This window comes from Gopherus evgoodei, unplaced genomic scaffold (genome assembly GCF_007399415.2).
Source record: "Gopherus evgoodei ecotype Sinaloan lineage unplaced genomic scaffold, rGopEvg1_v1.p scaffold_37_arrow_ctg1, whole genome shotgun sequence".
NCBI classification, from domain to species: Eukaryota; Metazoa; Chordata; order Testudines; family Testudinidae; genus Gopherus; species Gopherus evgoodei.
This window is the reverse complement of record NW_022060049.1, coordinates 4,245,076-4,271,961: the sequence shown is the minus strand read 5'-3', so window position 1 is coordinate 4,271,961 and position 26,886 is coordinate 4,245,076. Positions and strand designations below refer to the sequence as shown.

General features: G+C 53.6%; 1 protein-coding gene across 11 annotated transcripts; it reads left to right on the top strand.

Annotated features, from left to right (window-relative positions):
* The first annotated feature begins 1,252 nt into the window (after window positions 1-1,252).
* Window positions 1,253-26,654, top strand: LOC115642109 (adhesion G protein-coupled receptor E3-like). 11 transcript variants are annotated; one of them, XM_030545546.1, is made up of 19 exons: window positions 1,253-1,315; window positions 2,890-2,946; window positions 4,127-4,264; window positions 9,391-9,528; window positions 12,453-12,587; window positions 14,694-14,825; window positions 15,720-15,787; window positions 18,401-18,505; window positions 19,183-19,360; window positions 19,904-20,023; window positions 20,719-20,921; window positions 22,253-22,423; window positions 22,592-22,786; window positions 23,326-23,561; window positions 24,307-24,373; window positions 25,152-25,243; window positions 25,511-25,679; window positions 25,796-25,903; window positions 26,432-26,654. In XM_030545546.1, exons 1-19 carry the CDS (start codon window positions 1,285-1,287, stop codon window positions 26,435-26,437), a joined length of 2,349 nt encoding a protein of 782 aa, XP_030401406.1. In that variant the 5' UTR covers window positions 1,253-1,284; the 3' UTR covers window positions 26,438-26,654. The 11 variants fall into 11 exon arrangements, with proteins under 11 accessions (XP_030401406.1, XP_030401404.1, XP_030401407.1 ...); XM_030545544.1 differs by having other exon boundaries at window positions 9,391-9,546; window positions 20,722-20,921; XM_030545547.1 differs by having other exon boundaries at window positions 9,391-9,546; window positions 20,719-20,846.
* Window positions 26,655-26,886: the final 232 nt, after the last annotated feature.

Below are 26,886 nucleotides of genomic sequence, written 5' to 3'. Positions count from 1 at the left end.
TGGGATGGCAGGGGGTGGGGAGAGCCCAGGACTGGGGCAGCAGGAGAGTGCGGGGGGGAGCCCAGGGCTGGGACAGGACACAGCCAAAAATTTTTTTGCTTGGGGCGGCAAAAAACGTAGAGCCGGCCCTGAGAACAAATCCTGACAAACAAACATAATATCCTTCTTTGGCTGGGTACCATGTCTAGTGGATTGTGGGGGAAGAGGTTGACATGATGTATCTTGAATTTAGTAGGTCTTTCAACACAGTCCCACATGACATTTTCCTACTCAAACTAAGGAAATATGAACTAGATGAAACTACCATAAGGAGGGTGCAAAGCTAATTGGAAGTCATTAGTTGCAGGGGAGGGATGGGGACTCACTGGCTCGGCAGCAACACTGCAGAAAAGGGTATAAGTTTTCTGGTGGACCACAAATGGAATGTGAGTCTGCAGTGTGATGCTATTGAAAAAAGGCAAATGTCTGGTGACTATTCTCCTCTATTCAGCGCGAGAGAACCGTGTCCAGGTTTGGGTGCTGCAATTCAAGAAAGATGAGGACAAATTGTACAGAGTCCAGAGGAGAGCAACAGAAATGATCAGAGGTTTAGAAAACATGACCTGTGAGGAAAGGTTGAAAGAATTGGCCATGTTCTGTCCAGAGATGAGAGGCTGAGGGGGAACATGATAACAATCTGCAAATATGCAAAAGGTTGTTATAAAAAGGACTGTGATCAATTGGTGCCCAAGTCCACCAAGGGTAGGAGAAGAAGGAATTGCCTTAGTGAGCAGCAAGGGAGATTTAGGTTAGATATTAAGAAAAACTTTCTAAAGATGGTTCAGCACAGAAACAGGTAATCTAGGGAGGCTGTGGAACCCCTGTTATTGGGGTTTTAAGAACAGGTTGGACAAACACCTGCCAGGGATGGTCTAGGTGCACTTGGTCCTGCCTCAGCACATGGGGATGGACAGTTTGACCTCCTGAGTTCCCTTCAACTCCCCATTTCTGTGATTCTGTGAAGTGGTGCTAGGCCCTCTGCACTGTGGTCAGTTTTCCCCATAGGTACTCAGGAAAGTAAATGCTTATGGGTCTGGGAGAAGTGGTAGGGCAGAAGGAAGGAGAGCAGGGTGTGCTGAGAAGACAGTGCTTTCCTGTGTGCACAGTGCAGTGCTGTGGGTTGATACAATATAATGCAACAGGACATGAGTCGACTTGGCTTCCTGTCTAATTTCTCCAAGATAAGGAGGCTGCAGAGTTCAAAATCCTCAGATCTCAACCTGCCCTGACAGTGTCTGAGCCACCATGGGAACCCGAGGTGACGTGTATCCATTGGGTGAGTGGAACAAAGTCCATGGGCTGAACATGGGTGGAGCTAGGAGAGTCTAGGGGGCCCACAGGTCTGTCTGCACTGGGGCTGGAAGGTGAATGTTCCAGCTCGAGAAGACATAGTTGCACTAGCTCTCATCTAGCTAGAAATAGAAGTGTCACCGTGGAGGCAGGAGGAACTGGCCACCCTGAATGCATACCTGCGGTCTTCGACTGGATTGTAGTCAGGGCAAGTAGCCTCTCTCGGTACTTTCTCAACCCTGGCCACACGTCAATTTTTGTCATGCCAGCTGGGTCAGAGTGCACTTGGGTATATCTCCTCGAGCTAGAATTTACCCCTAGGCATACGCTACATTGGTGTAACGTGCAATTTCCTCTGCTCCCTCCAATGCTCACGTTGCACCAACTGAGATTTCATCCAGACTCACTGAAACACCCTTAGATTTACTGGGCCAGTTTCCTGGGGCTGGCTGAGATGGGCTTATCTGAGATGGGCTTACTATGAGACCAGAGCGTGGAGAGGTCAAAGATGGTGTCAGGCTGAATCCCCACTCTGGCACCTCGAGTGCAGGAGTGGGGCTCGCAAGGATTTTAAAAATTAATACTGGCCGCTCCAGGCTTGTATTACACCCTCAAGGTTACAGGTTTTTCTCTGATCTTGGCTTGGTAAACGCTGCCACCGCCCAAATGCAAAAAAAAACCTTTGAACTTAGGAAGGAGAACTTGGGAATTCCTCCCTGTGGGGTACCCTCAAGCCCTTTGACTTCCCTTTGGGGAAGAGCTTGTGGGCTCTGGGCACATCCCGGCATAATGGGCAGGGCCGGATTTCCGATTAGGCACAGGAGGCATGTGCCGAGGGATGCCACATTCTATGGGGCACCTAAAAATTCAAATTTTGCTGCTCCTGGGTCCCAGCAGGTAGGGCTGGCTGAGGGGGAGACAGCCCCACACACCCCTGCTTCTGGAGCGCTCCTCCCTCTGCCCGGCATACAGTGTCACCTCCCAGGGGCCAGTGAGTGCAGGCCAGGGGGCAGGTCTTGGGAGAGTGGGTCTCAGGGGGAGTTCATGGGGCAGCTCTGGGCAGAGGGGGTGGGGGGCACTGGGCAGCAGGGCACCTAAAAGTAAAAAGTGGCAGGGCTCTACAACTGCCCATGGTGGTTAAGAGCTTACGGGCAGCAGAGGAATCCTTCAGTTCCTGGCTACTTCCAGGCATCAGGGCCGCCGGAGCTCCAAGCCAGAGGGGACAACCACTGAGCACCTGTGCCTGGGGAACCCTAAGTATAAATCCTGCCCTGACAATGGGGGCTCCTGATCTTTGTTGCTCATACACACAATAAAAGACTCAGTTTCCCTGCCCAAAAGTCCAGTTCCCAACTGAAACCAGTTAAAAAATATGACCAGGGATACCAGCTGGGGCTGATTTCCCAGCGCAGTAGGTTTCTGCTTTTTTAATTCCACCATCGGCAGGGCCCTGACTGGCCATTGGCCCGGGATTGGCAGGACTGGGGCGGCTGGGGGCGTGTGCAGCTGAGTGGCGGTTACCGTCTGCCTATGGTGCCTTACCCTGTCTCTGCCTTCCAGGGCTCTGCATCGCCCTGTGCCTGTGGGGCACCGGGGCCCAGAATCATGGTGTACAAGGTAAGGCCGACTCCTCCTGGCTAACCTTCCCCAGTGCTCCCGGTTGCCAGGGGTCTCCAGCCTCCGCCCCCTCTGGTCTCTTTCCCTTATGGGAGGAGAGCAGAGTCAGGGGTCGGGCGAGCCGGGAGCAGCCCCTTGGCATGGGCGTCTTGGGGTGGGTTTATAGAGCATGGTGGGTGCGTGCAGGAGAGAGGAGAAGGCCCCTGTGTAGCCCTCCCTTTCCTTCCCAGCCCCATGGCCAGTAGAGAATAGACACTGGGGCCCAGGGCTCTACACTGGGGGCTGGAGTGTGGGGCAGATCCCCTTTGTAGCCAAGGGCCATGTTACTGACCAGCCCAGATCAAACCCCTGATGGTGAAGATGTTAGAAGTGGCATTTGTAGGTGCCCCCCCTCCCAAAATTGGGCTGGCCTGAACCCTGGGACCCACGTGCCCAGCTGAGGGAGTGTTTCGGATCCGGACTCTGAGCTCTGAGCCCAGCTCTGTCGTGAATCCCGAGATGGGATTCGGGCAAGTTCCCATTGACCCACTGGGGTCCCCCAGTGCTGCACCCCCCCTGCTCCGTCTGCTCCCATCCTAAGCCCTGCAGCGGGCTAAGCTGTGCTGGGATCCTTCCCCTCATGCTGGTCAGAGGGATGGATCCCAGCAGAGCCCCAAACACCAGGCATCTAAAGGATTCAGGAGCCCCTATGGGCAGGTCACAATCTGGGTCATGGGAGGCAGCTCAGGATCCAAACTAGCCTCATGCCCAATTCCGCTCTCAGTCAATCCAGAGCAGAACTGGGCAGGAATTTCCCAAGGAACCATTTTTTGCCAGAAAATGCCGATTCGGTTCAGAGGAATGTTTGGTTTTACTTGGGAAAAAATTGTGTGGGCAGGGGGTGGGGGAGGGTGGAATAATTTTCAAAACAAAAAAATCCAGTTTTCCAGTTTGAAGCGAGGTTTCAGTTTGAAATTGATGCCGAGAGTAACAACGAGAACAACAAAAAGGAAAAAAATGGGTGAGATCAAAAACGTTTTACTTGAACCGACACCCGGCGCCAGCGGCTCTGCCTGTCTGTGACAAAAATCAGCGAATGGGGCATGTGAAAGGAGTCGATATCACTGTGGGCGGGGAGGGGGGGAGGAAGGGGAGCTGCTCTGTACTGACTGACCCTGCCCAGCTGTTCCCGCCCCTGCAGGTACCACTGAGGACTGCAACATCCATATGCTGTGCCCAGCAAACGCCAAGTGTGTGAACAACACACACTGCACCTGCCTGGATGGATACATGTCACATGGGAATCGCTTCTTCACCGACCCAACGGAGACCTGTGACGGTAACAGGGCTCCCACGTTGTCCTGGGGGGCACTGGGACAGAGCAGGGCAGTAAGGGACGGAGCAGCCAACTCCACTGACTGCAGGGCCTGTTGGGGGTGCTCAGCCTGGCTGGGGAATGAGGGAGGCAGCAGCACAGGTGAGGGCCGCTGTTGTGTATTTGGTTGTCATGGTAATAGAATCTTGTGTTGCTATGGCATCTGAGACGGATTATTAGGGGATAGCCCAGCCTGTTTGGCTGGCTGTTGGTTAGTTCTGTGGTAGCAATAAATGGCTGCTCCAAGGTTTACAGCTCTCCGTGTCTCCAGTGATTTCTTCCTAAAGCTGCTGCCCCCAAGGATATAACAACGTGGCTACGAGGATGGGATCTCTGTGCTGCCCCAGCAACAGAAGGAAGTAGAAGTTAAGGTACAAAAACAAACACACCTTGTTTGCTGCTGGAAGGGGGTGAGAACTGGCTTGTTTGCACTGACTGTGAAACTGAAACTAAAACCATGGCTACACTTACAGGTTCCACAAAAGAGACCAGAAAGGAGACGAAACAGTTGTACGATTTGTAGCAACTTTGAGAAAGCTGGCGGAACACTGTGAATTTAAGGAGATATTAAATGAGGTTAGTGTGTGGCCTGCACAGTGAAGCTATACGGAAACACCTATTGACGGAGGCTCAGCTTACCTTACAGAAGGCCATTGATATTGCTGTCTCCATGGAACTGGCTACAAAGGAGGCACAAGCCATCAATGCATCCCCTAGGGTGCATAAGGTATCACAAGAACCTACCCACAAAACTCTGGGGAGTCAGGAATGTTACCACTGTGGTAAGCCGGGTCATCATGCATCAGAATGCTGGTGTATGGACCCAGTGTGTTGATACTGTGGCAAAAAGGGACACATTGAGTGTGCCTGTAAACAAAAGAAAAAAAGGCCTGTGGTCTGGCCGACCAAAAAGGGAAATCTGCATACCCTAGAGCAGACCCAAGATGACCAAGGAGATACCTCCTCACAAGAAGAAGAGCCACTCCATGTTTTGTCTTTGCCAGTGGGCTCACATGAATACTGGGTAACCCCGTTTTTGGACGGCAAACCTATACGCATGGAACTGGATACCAGTACAGCCCTCTCACTGGTCTTAGAGACTGCGTATAAAGAAAAGCTACAGCATCTTCCACTTAAAGCAACAAAAACAGTGCTGAAGACATATACGGGAGAAGCTGTGCCCATGTTGGGTACTATTGATGTTAAGGTGGAGCTCAATGGACAGGCTGCTAAATTGCCACTGTTTGTGGTGAGAGGTAATTACCCAGCCTTAATGGGTAGGTCTTGGCTTAGGAAGATCCAGCTGAATTGGGCAGAAGTGCACCAAGTGACTAAAGAAGAAACCGGTCTGACCACTATACTAAGGAAACATGCTGCTGTTTTTGGAGAGGATCTGGGAAGTATGAAGGGAATCACTGTGACACTGAACGTTAAACCTGACAGTCCACCAAAATATCTGAAAGCCAGAACTGTGCCATATGCCATCAGGCCGAAAGTCAAAGCAGACCTGGAGCTCCTGGTCACAAATGGAGTCCTAATACCAGTTACTCACAGCCCATGGGCAACTCCTATTGTTCCAATAGTGAAGAAAGATGGCTCCCTCCGGATTTCTGGTGATTTTAAAGACACTGTCAACCCAGTGTTATGTGCAGAGCAATACCCGCTTCCCCGCATCAATGACCTCTTTGCAGGCCTGGCTGGGGGACAAAAGTTCAGTAAGATTGATCTGAGTCAAGCACATTTACAGATGCACATTGATGAAAAGTCCCAAGAGCTGTTGACTATTGTGACGCATAAGGGGCTTTATCGATACTGTCACCTACCCTTCAGAATAACATCTGCTCCCACCCTGTTCCAGAGGGCTATGGACCAGATCTTGTGTGGCTTGCCAGGAGTGCAGTGTTATCTGGATGATATCCTGATCACTGGAAGGAATGAGGAGGATCACCTAAGGAATTTAGAGGCTACCCTACAAAGACTGGAAGAGTATGGACTGCGAGTCCGCAAAGACAAGTGTGAATTCTTCCAGCCCTCTGTTGAATATTTGGGACACATCACTGATGCTACAGGTCTTCGTAAGGCCCCTGCCAAGTCTAAGGCTATTGTGGAGGCTCTCCCTCCTCGAAATGTTAGCCAGCTTCACTCGTTTCTAGGACTATTGAACTATTATAGAAAGTTTATCTCACAGTTAGCCACACTGCTATAACCACGTCATGAACTCCTTGGGCAGAACAAGGCCTGGAAGTGGACTGAAGCCTGTAATGTTGCATTTAACAAAGCTAAGGGTGCATTGCTAAATTCTTAAGTTCTGACGCACTGTGATCCATCCTTACCCCTACAGTTGGCCTGCAATGCATCTCCTTATGGAGTGGGAGCAGTCGTATCACACATTAATGCCTTCAGGAGAAGAGAGACCTATTGCTTTTGCTTCACGCACTCTAAGCAAAGCAGAAACTAACTATGCCCAAATCGAACGTGAGGCATTGGGAATCGCTTTTGGAATTCGGAAGTTTCATCAGTACCTTTTTGGATGGAAGTTTACTCTTCTCACTGACCATCGATCCCTGACTTCAATTTTTGGACCCCACACAGGCATTCCTCCATTAGCCGCTAGTCGTATGCAATGGTAGGCATTGCTGCTTTCCGCGCACACATATGAAATCAAATATAGGAAATCCACTCTGTATGGCAATGCGCATGATCTCTCAAGGCTGCCGTTGCCCATCAACCGTCGAGATATTGCCCAGAAGAAAATCTTTTACTTTGAACAAGTAGAGAATACATCTATCACCGCTATTCAGGTAAAGGACGCAACTCGAGTTGACCCAATATTGTCCCAAGTTATGGACCTGGTGATGCATGGAACATCTCGGCGAACCTTTCTGGTCTCACCAGACCTTGTTACCTACATGTCCAGGAGGACGGAGTTATCAATCCAATCTGGTTGTTTGTTGCGGGGAGACGTATCATTATCCCACCACCACTGAGATCACAGATGTTAAAACAGCTCCATTCCGGTCACTCTGGAATAGTGCACATGAAGGAAATTGCATAATGCTATTTTTGGTGGCCTGGGTTGGACAATGCTATTGAAGAGAAGGCAAGAGCCTGTATGTCATGTTAGGGTGGGTGTGAGGAATGCACCCCAGTGGGCACCCCTACATCTATGGGACTGGCCTGAAAAGCTGTGGCAACGTATTCACGTTGACTTCGCTGGCCCCCTTGAAGGAAGCGTGTTCTTGGTGGTGATAGATGCCTATTCTAAATGGCCAGAAGTATCTATAATGCAGTCCACTACTGCACAGAGTACTATCCAAAAACTACGAGGACTCTTTAGTCGTTTCGGTCTGCCAGAACAACTTGTGAGTGACAACGGACTGCAGTTCGTCTCTCAGGAGTTTCAGAAGTGTATGAAGGCAAATGGGATACATCACATCACTTCAGCACCATATCATCCATCCACTAATGGATTAGCTGAAAGATTTGTGCAGACAATGAAATAAGCTTTGAAATCGGCAAGGGGACAATTATTCATTCAAAAGCGTCTGGACACCTTCTTACTATCCTACAGAAACACACCTCATGCTACAACCAAGGCATCCCCGGCCTTTCTAATGATGAGACGACAGCTGCGCACTTGCTTTGATCTGCTGAAACCTTCTGAACCCCGACAAATTGTGCAACGTCAGCAACAAGATCAAATCATCAGGCGTGCACCCAGAGCAAAAGACCAAATTTTTAGCCCGGTACAGCCGGTTTTGGCTCGGAATTATACTTCCAGAGCTAAATGGGTCCCTGCCAATGTCATACCTCAAATGGGACCTGTTTCCTACACCGTCTGGACTGCAGAGGATCTCACCTGGCAGCGACATGTAGATCAGCTCCTGCCAGGTCATACCAGTCCTCAGGACACATCATCAGTTGAGTTGCCTGACTTCACTACCTCCGGCGAGACATCGAATCAAGAGTCACCTGTTCTTGACTTTTCCCCTCCATTACTGCTAGCGGCAGAGATACCTCTCTGCCCGGCACAAGCTGATACCCCATCCTCACCCCTTCGCCCTACGAACCCTGAGCCCATTGTCAGGCCTGTGCCCAAGACACTCTCGGGTGAAACAACACCAGAAGTCCACCATAATCCACCTAGAGACAGAAAGTCTCCTCGTCGGCTGGATCTTTAGCTAGAGCGAACCCTGTTATGGGGCAAAATAATCCTCAGGGTTTAGCCAGGAATGGAGGCAGTCTACCCTCCTTCTCTAGTTAGTGTTTGTTTTATTTTGGAGACATTCTTATTAAGGGGGGAGGAATATGTTGTGTATTTGTTTGTCATGGTAATAGAATCTTGTGTTTCTATGGCAACTGAGTCGGATTATTAGGGGATAGCCCAGCCTGTTTGGCTGGCTGTTGGTTAGTTCTGTGGTAGCAATAAATGGCTGCTCTAAGGTTTACAGCTCTCTGTGTCTCCAGTGATTTCTTCCTAAAGTTGCTGCCCCCAAGGATATAACAGCCGCCTTCCTGGAAATCAAACCGGGGGCCTCCAGAGTGAGCAGCAGGAGCCGCTGCAGTAGGAGCCAGGAGTGTTGGGCTCTGTGAATTGGGCACGGGGGGGGGGCCATCACATTGACCCATCTGAATCCCAGCCTGGGCCCTAATCAACCCCTGGGTGTGCAGGGGTAGAGGGGCCCCACAGCAGCAGAATGAGGCAGCCCTGGCTATTCCGCCGCCGCCGCCACGCAAGGATCCAAGGAGGGAGAGGGCAGAGGAGAGGCAGCTTCTAACCTCTCATCAACACAGAGGGATCCTGGACCCCCAGGGGAAGTCTCCACACGCTCCACTCACATGGGGGATCTGGGTGTTTGTGGGGCCGAACACCCCGTACTTGGGACAGAAGGCTCAGGAGGGGTGTGGGGGGCTGTTTCTGACATTCCAGCAGCAGAAATGGGTAACTGAGAATCAGGCCCTTAATCACTAACCGTTCAGGGCCCCGGTCACCTGGGTCCCATCACCCAGCTCAGTGCGGGGGACTGGGGGGTGATACGGGGAACATCTCCCTGCCAGGGCTGTACAGAACATCCCCTCTTGCATTACAGATATTAACGAGTGTCTGGGGTGGAACCCACCAAACTGCAGCCTCGACGCAAACTGCAACAACGCGCCTGGGAGTTACTACTGCACCTGCAGGGATGGCTACGAGCCCAGCTCTGGGAAAGCCAGCTTCACACACACGAGTGAGAACAGCTGCCAGGGTGAGCTCTCCCCTGCCCCCAACGCACCCTGCTCAGTCCTCCAGTCTCTGTCTCCCCCCCCCAATAGACACACCCCTGGGCTCATGCCAGGCCTGGTGCTGCGCCAGAGGTTGCTGCCGGCTTCAGCAAAGTCACCTGATCCACTTACTGGGGCTGTGATCAGCTGTGACCGTCAACTGCTGCCCCAGCATGTGGGGGCCAGGCTCTCCCCTGCCTCGGTGTTTGGATTGGGAATAAACCCCTAGGTTTGCACAAGCAGCAAAGAATCCTGTGGCACCTTATAGACTAACAGACGTTTTGGAGCATGAGCTTTCGTGGGTGAATACCCACTTCCTCAGATGCATGTAATGGAAATTTCTAGGGGCAGGTATATATATGCTAGCAAGCAAGCTAGAGATAACGAGGTCAGTTCAATCAGGGAGGATGAGGCCCTGTTCTAGCAGTTGAGGTGTGAAAACCAAGAGAGGTTTGCACAGAGGCTCCAGGGAGATGAGTGGGGCCCTTGCTGTCCCCAGCACACAGAATCCAGGCTGCTGGTGCCCCTGAGCCTGGGAAGGGGCCTTGTGTATAGTCCACATACAGTACAGTGCGCTCTGCCCCCTATGGGCCTGGGGAGCAGGGAATAGCCCCAGCGCAGGGCACCCCGGCCATGCCCCAAATCTGCCCCCTTCCTCAGGGCTGGGAGCAGAGCCTTTTCCAGCCCCACACTAACAGAGAGCCTCCTGGATGGGAGGGTGTTTCTCTAGGGGGCCATTATGCCCCCTCAGGCAGCCAGGCGGCCTGACCGGAGAAGGGGCCGGGGCGTTCCAGGCCCTTGTTTGCGACGTTCAGCCGGTAGTTAGAGCTTGTATCAAGTCCCAGCCGGCCGTTCCCATGGAAACCGCCCTTTACACCCCCATTTGGGGGGGTAGAGCACCGGGCCCGTAGCACTGGGAGAACTTAGGACCCCATTAGTTCAAACGCCTCCCCCGGTGGAGACCTCGCCCAGCCGTTCCTGCGCCAGCCCCAGGCCACATGGGATAACCCCAGCCAGTGTCCTGGGGCGGGTCTAGGCACAAGAAGAAATCAGCGCCGCAGGTATCTCAGCCAGCGTCCCGGGGATTGTGCGGGGATAGCTGGTATCGGGAGCCGTGTGGAGAATCCCTAGGGCTTGCCCCCGGGAGGATTGATCGCGATCGCTGTTCTCTTTGGAAGAGCACTGACTAGTCCAGACCAGACTGTCCGGACGGGGAGCGATTCCACAGGAGCTGTTACCCTCAATTTCCCCGTGTACTTAAGCCCCTAGAGACACCAATCTCAGAGCTCCCTGCAACTCGGAGTGAGTTTGGAAGCCATGGGACACCTGTGTGCCTGAGGGAGGGGAGAACTCTGGCCGCAACACCGAAAACCCAGCGCATGGCACTTCTCCAGCAGACAGGGCTGGGGACAGCACTTTGGAGCAGTGGCTGTCCTGTGGCTGGTTGTGTGTACAGCACCTGGCACCACGGGGCCCCGGCTGCGGCGCTACCCACTGTAAACATCCCAATGGAACCAGGACGGGATGAATAAGGACGCTGGAAGCTCCGTTCCCATCCCACCTGGACTCTGGGAAGCCTTCGGGAGCGGAACCCGATTGTACATCGTTTCCGGAATAAGCAGGTTCTGGAAACACGGAGCCACCTTGGTGCTGTCAGGAGAACCCGCGAGTGTCGCAGGGTCGAGGGGCGGAGGAGGCAGCACTTGGCAGGAAGCAGCTGGTAGGTTCTGACAGGTTCAGTCTGCCCCGGGAGCAGCTCAGCCTCTGAAAAGACAAAACCATGGCACCGGCCAGGCTGAGACACAAGTAACATGGCACCTGCACAGTACAGACAGGATCAGAGCTGAGGCCCATCTAGCCTGATATCTCGGCTCCAACGGGCCAAAGCCAGATGCTGCAGAGGACGGTGGAAGAGCCCTGCAGTGGCAGCCGGGGGATAATCTGCCCTCACTTCCTGGTCTCCAATACTCAGCTGGGCTGAAGCCCCACAACAGGAGGTTTTCTCTCTTCCCAAATGTTTGTGCCCTTTAACTATGATCCCTCTGGCTGTTCTCATCATCCACAGGAATATCCAGTCGCTTCTTGAATCTTGCTAAATTCTTGGCCTCAGGGACTCCTGTGGTGGGGAGTTCCACTGGCTAATCGCACATTGTGTGAAACAGCCTTTCCTTGGCTCCGTTCTGAATTTCCCCTCTTCTTACTTCCCTGACTGGCACTTGCTCTCGTGTTATTAGGTGGGGAGAACAGAAGCTCCTCATCTCCCTTCTCTATCCCCGTCAGGCATTTATAGACTCTTAACACGTCCCTCTTACGTTCACTCTAAGGTGACAGCCCCAGTCTTTTCAATCTCTCTCCATAGAGGGATTTTCCAGGCCCCTGATCATTCTCATTGCCTGTCTCTGAATCCCTCTGGTTCTGCACTGTCCTGTGTGCAAGGGGGAGCCCAGGGCAGCTTGTGGGGTGCAGAGGAGGTCACCTCATTGACTGATATCCAGGCATTAGACCAGCCCTCATGTTATTCTCTATCCCCTTCCACCAAAGCAGCTCCCCATTTGTCCCCTCCAGGGGCGGACGGCTCATTCAGGCATTGCTGTCTGCACTGATATTGCGGCACTGGGCATCGCCAGATCCGCTTGGTGGCTTTAGCAAGCAGCAGGCACGTGTCCCAGCAGGGCTGCTTTTCCCTTCCCAGCTGGAGCGGCTCATTCTGGACAATAGCCAACTTGCTCCCATTCGCTGACCCAATCACTGAACTCCTGGCTCTAACCAGCCCCGTCTCCCCAGAGCATGGTGCAGTTCGGATGCCTGGATTATCCCCCAGCAGCATCCCCTAGTGCCCAAGGTCCAGTTCCTAGATCAGCCTGGTCTAGCGCTTTCTCTCTCCTTGCAGACATTGACGAGTGCCAGCAAAACGCCACAATCTGTGAGCCCCACGGGAACTGCATCAACATGCCAGGGAGTTACATGTGTAAATGCAGTTGGGGATTTGGGAAGAGTCAAAAGGATACGGCTCAGATCTGCACAGGTACAACGGGAGCTGTACACAGTCGTGGCAAAGACATGATGCTCCTGGCTTTTCTGCAGTGTTGTTAACTCGTGGCGTTGCCTTAAAGCCCCACCTCCCAGAGTCATGTGATTCCACTTTTGTCTAAAATCAAAATTAGGGCCTGGCCCACATGGTGGAGGAAAAACTGCCAAACTTTACGCCGGGGTGACTGACAAAACGACGCCAAAATGGATTTAAAAAAAAATCTCGTGATTTTTAAACCAAGCTCGTGACTTTTTTGCAGCCTGGCTCATGGTTTGGGGTTTTATTGATTGCTTGGTGTTGGTTATGCTGTTAATGCTCCGCCACTGAGCTTACCCAGTATCTTGAAACTTACCAGCATTCATGGATGGTGAAACTAACCAGGTTGCCCTTAGGTCTCATTCTTTCTCTGCGCCACACCTGGGCAAAGTGTCTGTTCTAACTCCCAGCCTGTCTTACAAATTGGAAACTGAGCCCAGGGATGAAAGTCGCTATGTCTCTTGCCATGCTGTCTAATTCCACCGAGGCATGAGCATAAGGCATTGGGGATGTTGTTAGAAGCTGCAGCATCCCCCCAAGCCTGCAGGTGCAATCAGAGATCATCTGAGTTCTGCGTCTCCATCTCTCATTGCCCCAGATAGGACTGCAGGCTCCCCAGGGGCTGGCTGGCCCGAATGAGTGCATCTCTGCATGTACAAGCCGAGTCCCTAGGTAGAAAACCCCACTCTCTGCACGGGGTGAGTGACCCTGCTGCACCATGGAGTCCCGACATCCCCCCGCGTATCCCCCTCTGCCCGGCAGCTGGCGCTACTCACGTTGGCAGCCTGGCGGGGGCACGGCCCTTCAGCGTTTGGTTAAATCACGGCAGGGCTCTCTGTGCCTGGGAAGGGCGGGGTCCGTATGTCAGATCAGACTCTTCACTGTGGTGAAAGGTCTCAGGCGTCAGCGACGGCAGTAAAGTCCCCTCCGTTTGAGACCAGATTGGTGACCCGCTGGGTGGTGACTCCGTCTGGGGCTATGCTGGGGGTCAGGCTGGGCGGGTATCTTCTGGCCTCGGCTTCCACAGGCTGGATCGGCAGCGAGTGTCGAGCTGGCATCATCCGTCTGAGGATTCGGTGGATTCACCTCGCAGGGCCCTAGGCCTGGGGGTCACAGCAGGGTCCGGGAATGGACGTTGGGCCGCTGCTCACTGCGCAGTGTTAGGAATAGGGGGATCCCCTGGATCCAGCTCGCTTTCAAACAACCCTTTTACCAGCCGTGCAGGGCCTGGCTGCACGTGGGGATCTGCAGGCTTCTGCCATAGACCCCTGTGAGTGCCACCAGAGAGCACTCCCCTGGGCACAGCCCACCGACCCTTCTCCTAGTGTTCCATGGGAGGGGCGGGGCTGGGTGTATCCCGAACGGGGAGGGGACCCATCGGGCTGGGGTCTGTAACGCTGAGCATGGCGTCCCCTTCTGGCAACTAGCTCCAGTTCAGCGCCCCCTTTCTTCTCTTCCACCATTGCAGCTCACAGAGTCGCGGCTGCCCCGTGTCTTGGCCATCCGGCCAGGTCACGCTGTGATCCCCATTCTGGGGGAGTCTTTCAAAATCAGACCCCTCTCTCCTATGCCTGCTAGTGAAAACCTTCCTCTGGGGCTCCTATCCCCCCCTCTGGCCTTCCTAGCCCCCCTTGCCTCAGGCCCCCACCACCAGGCCCAGCCCACCACCTGTCCCCTCCCAGGCGAGCTTCCTTCTAGCTAGCGCCCTGCACGCAGCCTAAGTCACTTCCCCTTTGCAGCTTAACTGGCTGATATGCCCCCCCCTTAACCCCGCTCTGTCAGGGCTGGTGCAGGGGGGAGATCGCAGGGTCCTGGTCTGGAAAAGGTTGAGCCCCTAATCTAAGCAGTGGGGGAGGGGTTGCGCCGCAGGGATTGGAGCCCTGCAAATAGCAGGGAAGAAAGGAGAACTGAACGGAGGCGGGGAGGGGGTAGATGGAGCAGAGAGACTGACTGACAGACCACGCCCTCTGCAATGGGTGGGAGGTGCCTCCATGGGCATTTGCCCCCCATGAGTCCCCAGCTGTGCTGTGTGTGACACCCCCCACACATACTTTTCCCTCTCAGACATTGACGAGTGCAAGAAGACCCCAGATATCTGCGGCCCCAAGGCCACGTGTATCAACACCTACGGAAGCTACCTGTGTGAGTGCCAGGCCGGCTACATCCCCTCCAACAGGAACACGACCTTGTGCCAAGGTTGGTCCTGCTGCACGGAGCATGGAGGGGACACCTGGGGGGCTGGGCAGGGCTTGGGGTTAAGCAGGCAGAGGGTTTGCCCGAGGGGGCAGTGAGCTGGGAACTGGTCTGGGACGGTGCGCCAGCCCCCTGCCCCCCATGGACGGGGTCCCTCTGGGTCTCAACCCTGGACGGGGAGAGCTCAGCCTCCAGACCCTCACCTCCCCCCAGCCCAGCCTGTCCGTCCACTGGGGTGTTTCCGGTTGTCTCAGAGCCACAGCCACCAGCGTTCTCAGGTCTGGCTTGGGGAGCGGAGCAGGGGCTGTGCCAGGGCCAGGCTGGGATTACACCAGAGCCAGGACAGGAAGTGAGTGAGCAGGGCTGCCAGGGGCCAGGTGTCTCTTCCCTAGGGTTGCCAACTGTCTAATCACACAAACCCAAACACCCTTCCTTGCCCCTTTTCCAAGGCCCCTGCACTGCCTACTCCATCCCTCGTCATCTGCCACTCGCTCTCTCCCACCCTCACTCTCTTTCACCAGGCTGGGACAGGGGGTTGGGGTGTGGGAGGGGGTGCAGGCTCCAGGTCAAGCCTGGGGAATAGGGTTGGAGTGCGGAGGGGCGGGGTGCAGGTTCTGGGATGGGGCTCAGAGCTTAGGCAGGGCGTTTGGGTGCGGGAGGGGGAGTGGGATGCAGGCTCTGGGAGGGGAGAGAGAGACAGAGTGAGATGGGGAGGAAGGGAGGGAGTTTTGGAGCAGCCGCATGTTAAACTGTTGTCAGGGCAGGACTGGCATGTGCACAGAGAGCAGCCATCGGGGCTGGGAAGAGAAGGGGATTTTCCCCCAGACAGGAGTGAGTTGAGATGAAAATCTGATATGAAAGCTCTAACGTCTGCTCCTCTCTTCCCATCGCTCCAAGTCCCCAGCATTAACTCCAGCGCTGAGTTCGAGGAAATCAAAAAGACATGCAGGAATTTCTCTCTGCAGGTACGTTTGACCCCATCATTCATTTTTTGGGGATTTTGCCCTGTGTTTTTTACCACCAATACAGAAATTCCCAGACAAAAACCTTTGCTGTTGGTATTACAGTGACCCCTGTAAACCCCAATCCAAGATCACGGCAATTCTGTGTTTGTTTCTTTCATCGCTGGGACTCGATCCTTCTCATCCCTCTAGCAGAGCAGAAGAATTACTTCTTGTGTCTTGCTTACAACGCTCTTGCTAGTACAGGGGTTCTCAAACTGGGGATTGCTACCTCTCAGGAGGTCATGAGGGTATTACATGGGAGGTTGCAAACTATCAGTCTCCACCCCAAACCCCGCTTTGCCTCCAGCATTTATAATGGTGTTAAATTTTTTAAAAAGTGTTTTTAATTTATGAGGGGGGTCACACTCAGAGGCTTCCTATGTGAAAGGGGTCACCAGTAGAAAAGTTTGAGAACTACTGTGCAAATACATCCCAGAATGAGGTTTGGGTTTTTTTGCAATAGCATTAAACTTTTGACTCTTATTTAGCCTGTGATTCATGGCTTCATGGTCTGGGATACCGCCTTGGGAGGGTTGGGAGGGTATTTAGTCAGACTGAGAAAAAGATCCTGGTTGTTGGGGAGAACGGAGAGCTGTGTGCTCTCCGCAAGCTCATCGTCGTCCTCCTCCTCATCTTCCCCGTCTGCAGAATTCTCAGGCATGGCTGAGATTACCCCCACCTCGGAAACCACAGTCAGGGGTGGGGTAGTGGCGGCAGCCCCCCCTAGAATTGCATGCAGCTCAGCGTAGAAGTGGCATGTCTGTGGCTCTGCCCCGGACCTTCCATTTGCTTCTTTGGTTTTCTGGTAGGCTTGTCTGAGCTCCTTAATTTTCATGCGGCATTGTAGTGAGTCCCTATTGTGGCCTCTGTCCATCATGCCCTTCGAGATTTTTTTCAAATGTTTTGGCATTTCATCTTTTGGAATGTAGTTCTGCTAGCACGGAATCCTCTCCCCATACAGTGATCAGATCCAGTACCTCCCGTGCCATCCATGCTGGAGCTCTTTTTCGATTCTCAGACTGCATGGTTACCTGTGCTGATGAGCTCTGCATGGTCACCTGTGCTGATCAGCTCTCCATGCTGGGCAAACAGGAAATGAAATTCAAAAATTTTTGGGGCTTTTCCTGTCTACCTGGCCAGTGCATCCAAGTTCAGATTGCTGTCCAGAGTGGTCACAATGGTGCACTGTGGGATAGCTCCCAGAGGCCAATACTGTTGAATTGCAGCCACACTAACCCTAATCCGACATGGCCATACCGATTTCAGCGCTACTCCCCTTCTCGGGGAGGAGTACAGATATCGATATTAAGAGCCCTTTATATCGAAATAAAGAGCTTCGTTGTGTGGACGGGTGCAGTGTTAATTCGGTTTAATGCTGCTAAATTTGAAATAAACGCATAGTGTATTATTTAGCTTGTGATCCACTCTGACCCCCAGAGCCCTTTCCGCAGGGCTCCTTCCTAGGCAGGCAGTTCCCATTTGGTATGTGGGCAACTGATTGTTCCTTCCTAAGTGGAGAACTTTACATTTGTCCTAGTGAACTCCATCCTATTTACTTCAGACCATTTCTCCAATGTGTCCAGATCATTTTGAATTTTAGTCCGATCCTCCACAGCACTTACAAACCCTCCCAGCTTGGGATCGTCTGCAGACTTGATCAGTGTTCTCTGTGTGCCATGATCTAAATCACTGATGAAGATATTAAACAGAACCGGACCCAGCACTGATCCCTGCGGGACCCCACTTGTTATGCCCTTCCAGCTTGACTGTGCACCACTGATAACTGCTCTCTGGGAATGGTTTTCCAACTAGTTATGCATGTACCTTAGAGTGGCTGCATATAGATTGTATTTCTCTAGTTTGTTTATGTCACGTAAGAGAGTGTCAAAAACCTCACTAACGTCAAGATATACCACATCTACCGCTTCCCCCCATCCACAAGGCTTGTTACCCTGCCAAAGGAAGCTGTCAGTTCACAGGATATATTCTTGGCAAACCCATGCTGACTGTTACTTATCACCTTATCTTCTAAGTGTTTGCAAATTGATATTGAACCTTCTAAAACTTCTGTAGCTTTGCGAGTGGCTGGTCCCCAGACTTACACCTCCATTGTCTTCTTGCAGGAGAGCACTGAATCTACAGACCATGTACTCTGATTTCTTCTGCTAATCTTCATGCTGTTTCTTTCCAATATGCACCTGCATGTCTCTCTGCATCTTCTTTCACTTTCTCTTTCCTCTCCCCCACGAGCACTACAACATCTGTAAAAGGCAGGTGCCAGGGGACTCCTCTCTGGCTGCTTTCTGTCAATGCATCCAGCACCAATGTGAACAAAAAGGGGCTTAGTCCCAAGCCTTGATGTATTCCAGCTGTTACTAGAAACTGTTTCCTTTCTCCACATGAACCTCTCGCTGTGGCAACAGAACCATTGTACATGTCCTGGACACGTCTGGTATAAAAGCTTTATTCACTCAATGTGGGATGTCAGAATCAGGCCCCTGCATAAGGCAAACACCAATGTCGGTCACCTTTGGCATCTGCAGAACTCACCCTCTGCCCTGGGTCTCTCTGCAGGGAAAGCGGAGCAGCAGGAGCAGCAGTTTTTGCTCTTTCTTTAATTCAACGTTAGACATTTTGATGTCCATGCGCAGAGACGGGAGTGCGGCGTTATCACTGGAGGTGAGAGGCTTCACTCCTTAAATGTGCCCTGCAGGCTAGTGCCCCTGTGTGTGCCCCAGAGCCCTGCGTGCTGCTATGCCAGGTTAGGAGTGTCACTGGAGGGGAGGGAGACATGTAGATACTCCTCAGACAAGATCTGTGCCCTCCACTGCTGTGGGGATGAGGGGTGCACCCTCTAGTGGTGTTTGTGTGAGTGCACATTTGTGTTCAGAACTGTTGTTGTTCATCAGAGGTGCTATACTGCTAACAGTTAATGGGGATTCTCCTTCAGCTCATCCATCAGTGACCTGAGTGTTTCAGGCAGCAGGATCTGTGCCCTATTCCTGCCCTGCCAGACATTTCTGAGCAGCTCCCTGATGCAACATAGAGACAGCCTAGGAAACCGTGGGCTTGTGACAATGTTGTTCCCTGGCATCTGTAATGGAAGGATGGGAGATGGGGGAGCAGGAGCGAAGAAGGAAGGACAAAGGGTTCTGGCCCCAGTTAGCTTCAGGTCCCAGTGGGGCCCTGAGTCAGCCTCAGTGAACCTCCCTTTTATAGGGCTCCCCCTCTGAGAGCATTGCTGCCCCCTGAACTGACATTGGCTGTGATGGCCAACACCCCCTGGGAACACATGGGATGTGGCACCTGAAACCCCGGACTCCTCGCTCCCAGGGCTTTTTCTTTCCTGTCCCCAGAACGTGACTCTCCGTTTCAATGCCCTCCTGAACAGCACCTCCCTCTGGGACAGCGGAGACAAGTGGGTGGTGGGGTCGGCCGTGACCATCCTGCTGCAGAGCGTGGAACTGGCTGCACTGGCCACTGCTCTCCGGTCTCTGGAGAGGACAACACAGAACGTGATGACAGAGTCTCTGGGTGAGGGGGGATGTGTGGCTTTCAGCGCCACCTGCTGGCTGCTGTGAGATATGGGGTTACACTCTGTGCCCCAAATCCATTGGAAGTTAGAGCCTATACATCATTGTGATGTGAGCCTGTGTTCAGTACAGACAGAGAACAGCACTGCCCCTGCACCAGGAAATATAACCCAGCCCCGCCAGTGCCCCCAGGAGCAACAGCAATGCCCGAGAAGGGTTTAAATGTGATATTTGGCATTTCACCACTAGGGGCTGCCACGCTGAGCCAGGCGCCTCCCCCCACCCACACTACTCCCCCTGCTGGGGACGCTGCATCCCCAGGGAGACACAGCCAGAATGGGGGGAAAGGATATGGGAGGGGTGATCAGACAACTCGAGGGGGAGGGCACCAAACTTCCCCCTCCCCTAGTGCAAAAGAGCCCTGAGGCCCCTCTGGCTCCAAGCGGAGTGGGAGGGGGGTGGATCTGACCCAGAATGGACAGATTCCCAGGGAAGTGGTTTCACAGCAAGGGGCAGTGTCATTTCTCACCCCCACGCCCCACAGCTATCCAGACATGGCTCGTCACAGGGAACTGCAGCCAGCACAGCGAGATCTTCACCCTGAGAGCTTACGAAGAGACGATGGACGTGCACTGTGATACAGTCACCGGGGCAGCCACACAAGGTACCATCCTGGGGATGGAGACATCCGGGCACAAACCACAGCACAGAGCGGTTCCCTGGCACCGAACCCCAGTCTGGGTTCCCCCGTTCCTCCCTCTCTCCCTCCCTATGGATCCCCAGGCTGGCCCCGGCCTCTGTCTCTAGCCCTGGAGTGCTGCTTGCTGGCTGAGCCAGTGGTTCTCAGGCTTTGGGCCATGGAGCTGACACCTTCGTTCCTGTCTGTCCCACAGCTTGAGCCCTGAGCATTGAGGAGTTGGGGGCACAGAGGGGAGACGGCTCATGGGAGGATCTTTGGTTTGCAGTGGGCCCAGAAAATGGAAAGGGCAGCTAGCTAGACCCCCAAATGGAGATGTGGGGGCCCAGGGTAACGTGTACCTTCAGCTGCCTATTCAGGGCCCTGAATCCTCCAGCACCAGGAGCTCATCCCTGACCAGCCCTTCTCCTGCTCTTCTTGAGGAAAAACTGAATCTTCATCTCTGCATCCTGCAGCTGGACGTTTCCAGGCAGACGTGTTCCTGGGGGCTCTGAGGGAGATGGTACCATGGTCCACTGGCTAAATCTTAAGAGTTGTGGCCAGGATCCTGGGTTCTATTCCCAGATCTGCCATAGACTCACTGTGACCTCTGGGCACCTAGCTGGCTTGTTCTTTGCCATAGTGTCCCCATCTCCTTAACAAGGGATCTTCTCCTCTCCCAGCAGGTTTGGGGTCTGCTGCTTTTATTTCCTACTCCACCCTGGACTCCATCATCAGTGCAAGACATCTCAGCAAGGGAAATCTGCCGGTTGGTGGGAAGCTGGAGAAGAGTCACCTCAACTCCAGGGTGGTGAGTGGGGCCGTTGGAGACGGGAGACCCATTCACCTCTCCAGACCCACAAAATTCACCCTGCGCCACAGGCAGGTGTGTGGAGGGAGATCCCCTCGCTTTGCTCTGTATCTGGGGCTCCAGAGGGGCATATAGAAGTTACCATCTCCTCCCGGGCATTTGGACCGTGCTGCCTTTCTGGCTCCCGATGGTCCTGAGAAGAGGAGGTATCCTTATTCCTGATGCATTGGGGCTGTTTTACTGGAAGAGGTTACCGGGGGTTGTACCACAACACATGGTTGTGCAAAGTGCTCTAGAGTGGGGGTGGGCAAAATACAGCCTGCAGGCGCCATCTGGACGGAAAGCCATTTTAAGACAGCACACAAGCTTCCACTAGGGTTGGGGGACGCACCATGCAGCTCAGCCCCATTCCGGCCAGAGCACTGGTTCAGGGGACTGACCATGTGGCTAGACCCCACTCTGGCCTGGCAACTGCGTCACGGGCTTCACCACACGACTCCCAGAAGCCACAGCATGGCCCTGCTCCAGCTCCTACACACTCCAATGGCCCCCTCTGGTGCTCCAATGGGAGCTGCAGGGGCGGTGCCTGCAGATGGGGCAGTGTGGAGAGTCGCCTGGCTGCGCCTCCGTGTAGGAGCTGGAGAAGGGACATGCCACTGCTTCTGGAAGCTACTTGAGTTAAGCAATGCTTGGCTTCTGAACCCCCCAGGCTCTCCCCACACCCCAACCCCCTGCCCCAGCCCTGAGCCCCCTCCTGCTCTCCAAACCCCTTGATTCCAGTCTGGAGCACTCTCCTGCACCCCAAAACTCTCATACCCAGCCCCACCCCAGAGCCTGCCCCCCCAAACAAAGCCCTCACCCACTCCCACACTCTAATCCCAATTTTGTGAGTGTTCATGGCCAGTGATACAATTTCTATTCCATGATGTGGCCCTCAGGCCAAAAGGTTTGCCTACCTCTGCTCTAGGGTAACAGCTCCGCCTAGCTCACCCCTGAATCAGAATAACTGGAAAGCTGCTTTCTATAGAGACTGTGGTTCAGGAAATCATCTTATAACACTTTGATACGGTAATGAAATGTTGGGGTGCTTATGTGTATGTGTGCACACAGCACTGCCCTCTGCTGGATGCTGTCGGAACTCCTTAGCCATGTACCACATTCCTTATTGTGCTAATGGCAAGGAAGGATTTATTTCCCTTTCACTCCAATAGCAGGGCCTGGGCTTTTGGAGCAGCAGGATCTGCATTCTCTCTCCGCTGTCACCAGGATGGCCCCAGTGGGCAGCGGGGGCTCTGTGAGGAGAGCTGTGGAGCTGTCAGTGGCCTCGGGTTTGCTATAGATGTGTAATAAGAGAACCGACATTCTGTGGTCCCGTGAGGATGAGGATCATTCTGTTGTGTTTCCAGGCCAAAAAAGAGGAGGAAGAGGCTTTCTGCGTCTACTGGAAAGTGGTGGCCGAGAGCGGCAGCTGGTCTCCGGATGGCTGCACCGCCGTGCACACGAACAGTACTCACACCACCTGCAGCTGTGACCATCTCTCCAGCTTCGCCGTCCTAATGGCTCCCATCGCAGTGACGGTATCGCACCGTGAGACTCAGGTCACAGGGCAGGACCCTGAGCTCCTCACTCAGCCATGGGCAAAGCTCTCCCTGGAGTGACTGGAGGCTTTGCTGGGGAAAAGGCTGAGTTGGAGCTGAGGGGGCTCGGCTGGGGTCACTGGTGATTCTCCCTTTGCTGTGTTACAGGAGAGTTCCCCACTGACCATTATCACCTATGTGGGACTGACGCTCTCCCTGCTGTGCCTCCTGCTCGCCATCCTCACCTTCCTCCTGTGCCGCTCCATCCGCAACGTCAGCACCTCCCTCCACCTGCAGCTCTGCCTCTGCCTCTTCCTGGCCAACCTGCTCTTCCTCACCGCAGCGACCCGCATCCGCACTCAGGTACGGCCTGATTATCCCCAGCTCTGTGCCTCCACGCGCAGCAGGGCTGGGGTGTGTGGCTTTGAACCCCTTTGTTCTCCCTAGATTCTGTGCTGTGCAGGACACAGGGAGTGTTCCTGGGGGGATGTTTCCACCCTGTTAGGCCCCTTCACACTGGGCACAGTGCTCTGAGTGTCCCCACCTCCTGGAGTTCAGCCAGTTCTATTCCTATGTCACAGTCTCCCTTTGCCTCAATTCCTCTCCCACGTGACTTGCCCATGGTCACCCAGGGACTCTGTGTCAGGGTTGGGAACAGAACCTGGATCCCCTGAGCCCTGCTCCCCTCCTCTAACCACTAATCTCTGCTCCCTTCCTGCATCAGCAATGTGCACCCGCAGGACCCTCCATAGCCCGAGGAACCTGCCGTCTCTGGGACATGGAGCACTATAACTGGAAAGCTGTGCTAGCAAGAATCCCGGGGTGACCCCACGGCTGGTCTCCCCCATACTCAGCATTTCCCTTCCCCACCGCAGTGTCCCTGGGCTCTCTGTCTCCCCCAGGTGGCATGTGCTGTCATTGCTGGCCTCCTACACTACCTCTTCCTGGCCTGCTTCAGCTGGATGTTCCTGGAGGGGCTGCACCTCTTCCTCACCGTCTGGAACCTGAAGGTCGTGAATTACACCAGCGCCAGCCGGTTCAAGAAGAGATTCATGTACCCGGTCGGCTACGGATTCGCAGCCCTGGTGGTGGCTATTTCTGCAGCGGTGAATCCTGGGGGCTACAGAACTTCCACACAGTACGTGCAGCACCCATCCCGAAGGGGAGCTGGGATGTGGCTTCCAGGTGCTTGTCCGGCTCACCCCAGGTCTGACTTTAACCTAGATTTCCCTGCTCACCGTGCCTGGGAGCTGAATGTTCCCCTGGGACCCTTCCCATCCCCAGGGACACTAAGCTGCCCCGAGCGCTGCAGTTGAATTGCCCCCTGTCAGACATCTGCACTCCTCACCCCACTGATGATGTGGAAGAACAAGCCAGAAAGATCCCACTGGACTCCCAGCTCCCAGGCTGGGTTTGTGGGGCTGGTGGGTAGGAAACAAATGCACCTTCTTCCTGTGTGCAAACCCCTGAGCATCCCCTCTCTAAAGTGAGAGACTCCACTAAAACAGGGTGCGGCATGTTCAAGACACCCCAGGTGAGATCCTCAGCTGGTGCAAATCAAGGCAGCTCCACTTCCTTCAGTGCAGCTAGGCCAATGTCCCTCCGCTGCATATCTGGCCCTCCAGCAATACTGGCCCATCCGCCAGAAAGGGTCATGTGAGGACGTGGAAGAGGAAGTGGTTGTTGAAAGCAGGAGATGCTGAGATACATGGGGAGGGCTGTTTGCCTGCTACCTGCAATAGAGTCAGCCATGTCACAGGCAGGCTGAGATCCATCTCGCTTTTGTGATCCAGCTGCCCTCTGACACCCCATCTCTGCCCCCCAGGGCTGAAAAAGGGCAGTAATCCCATTAAAGTCACCTTCTTCTTCCTCCCTGCTTGTAGCTGCTGGCTCAGCCTGGAGAGAGGTTTTCATTGGAGCTTCCTGGGCCCAGTCTGTGCCATATTCCTGGTGGGTACCTCACAGAACCACAGGGCCACATTCTCCTCTCACCTCTGTGACCCCATTGATTTCAGTGAAGCAGGGAGGGGAACGTGGCCCATAAAACACAAGGAAAGACCCAGTTAGGTCCCAGCTGGCTCATCTGCTCTGGTCAGTCCCGGGATGAGTCCCTGTGCAGTATCCCCAGGCTTACAGCTGTTACTCGGGCCCAGCTCCCAGGGACATCAGCAGGAGTTTTGCCAAGTGAAGACAGAAGAGTTTGATCTAGTCGAGTTAATGACCCAAGGAACGAGGAAGGGAGAGGGCTCCACTCTGCAGTGGTTTTTGTAGGTGGAGGAAACAAATGTCCCTCCATATTCCTCCCTACCCCTGAGGAAGTTGGGGGAGAGGGGTAGGGGGGACTTGTTACATCCTGGAAGTGGCAGGAAGTATTCTAGAGGCAGGATGTGGAATCTCTGAGCCAGATTCTGCTCTCAATTACACCAGTGTAAACCCAAAAAAACTCCTGACTGCACTGGAGAGGCTCCATATTGAACTCTGAGCAGCACCTGGCCTGTGTGATCCCATTGATTCATCTCAGCTCTGGCTGTGCTGTCAGCTCCATGCCTGGGGAGGGACCAAGATCTGCCAGGGGATATTACGGGGAGGGGATAATTCCCACCGGAAATGAGCAGTCCCCGGTTGTGCAGTGTTTGGCTTGGTCCCCTGGGATCGTTCTCTGCCTCAGCTGAAGTCGCTGGCCCCAGATGGGATGTTTTACAGGAAATATTTCCCACTGTTCCCACAGATAAATATAATGTTCTTTGCCCTGACCCTGTGGATCCTGAGAAACAGACTCTCCTCCCTCAATGCAGATGTGTCCACCCTCAGAGACCACAGGTGAGATGGCAACGAAACAATCCTGGAGGGTCAGATGCCTTGGTTTGGAAGGTCCTTGGCACCGGAGGGTGTGGAGGATTGCAGGAGGGGAACAGCATATCTAGGATCCATGGGAACAAATTCCCATAGTCTTTGCACTGACAGTAACCCTGTCCCACACAGGAAAGCCAGGGCCGGTAGCTCCACCCCACTCTGCCCAGATCCTCCTGACCCAATTGCTCTCCACAGAGTTATTGTAACGGGATCTCTCCATCTGCCTTTATCCAGGTTACTGACCTTTAAAGCCATCGCCCAGCTCTTCATTCTGGGCTGCACATGGAGCGTTGGTCTCCTCCAATTCGGCCCAGCAGCCACAGTCATGGCCTATTTATTCACCATCATCAACAGCCTGCAGGGAGCCTTCATCTTCCTGGTGCACTGTCTGCTCAATAGCCAGGTAATGCCCACAGCCCATCAGTGCCCACCCAGCACCTTCACCGGCCTTGCGGTGGCCATGTCTGACCTTCTCAGCTTTAGTTACATAGTGCAGTGACCGTGTCCCTCACTCTCTAGGTGAGAGAGGAGTACAGGAGATGGATCAAGGGATTCCAAATGTTCAGCACAAAATCTCAGACATCCGATCTGTCCATGTCTGCTGTCCCCACCACCAGCACCAAGATGGTAAGAGATCCTCTGCTGTGTTCCAGTACCAGCCTGTGAAATAGTCATCTCTAGCTGGGTTTCATCATTGCTGTAAAGGTGCTTTGCCCCCCAAATGACTCAGGATTGGTTATGAGCTAGCTGGGAACATCACTGCAAGTCTTAGTGAGAGTCGGTCACTATCAAATGGTATCCTAGATGTCTTAGGCACCAGACCAGAATGTCCTGTCCTGGCACCGCTGCGTTCCCTTCCCTTGGCTCTCCTAGGAGCTCCAGGGGTCACTCACTGTGGACTAGGCAGGCGTTGGCTCTTGCAGTGTAATGATCTGAATAGATCAGATTGTCCCCTGGGATTGAAACCTTGTCAGCGCAGATGGATCGTCCCCAACGGGCAGTGTGCACCGTGAAGAATTTCCCTTGGCTCCATTATCCCTATGGGTCAGGATCCAGGGGCTTTGTGTGTCGCCTCCCAGAGACAACCCACCAGTTCGCACATTACACTCTCAGTGACCTTGGAACCTATTGACATTTTTCTGCTTTTCTTACCAGGACTAACCCTTCTGCCAGGCGGAGTCGGCAGCAACCAGGGCCAGGGTCAATACGTAGGGGGTTCCAATACAAAATGGAACCAGCTGGAGCCCCTGTGACGTTGCACTCCATGTGCTTTATGGAAATATTCTTATGAATATGACATAATTGGAATGTGCTTGATGCTAAATACCCCTTATATGGTGTCTTTAGAAAGCTTGTAATCCATTAAGCGTTTACATCCCATTTGTTTACATGTGTTATTTCTCTATCCGGAGTTAGGAGAATAAGATATAAACTTGTATCACTGATGAAAAACATATTAAGTGGAGTCCATTAAGGGTGCTCCAGAAACAATCAGCTGTAAATGGCCTTCGCTACTTCAAAGCCTTCCTGTGTACGTGTGGGCCAGCCCATGGGGAATGGAGACTAGGGCTCTTACAGTGACATGTGACCATGTCACCTGATAATGAAAT

Excerpts from the sequence above, each read along its gene's own strand:
- LOC115642109 (XM_030545543.1), top strand. The coding sequence starts at position 1,285 with ATGGGAACCCGAGGTGACGTGTATCCATTGG. Across the intron at positions 15,788-18,400 it reads GCAGGAATTTCTCTCTGCAG|GGAAAGCGGAGCAGCAGGAG; the intron begins GTACGTTTGACC and ends GTCTCTCTGCAG. Across the intron at positions 24,374-25,151 it reads CAGTCTGTGCCATATTCCTG|ATAAATATAATGTTCTTTGC; the intron begins GTGGGTACCTCA and ends CTGTTCCCACAG.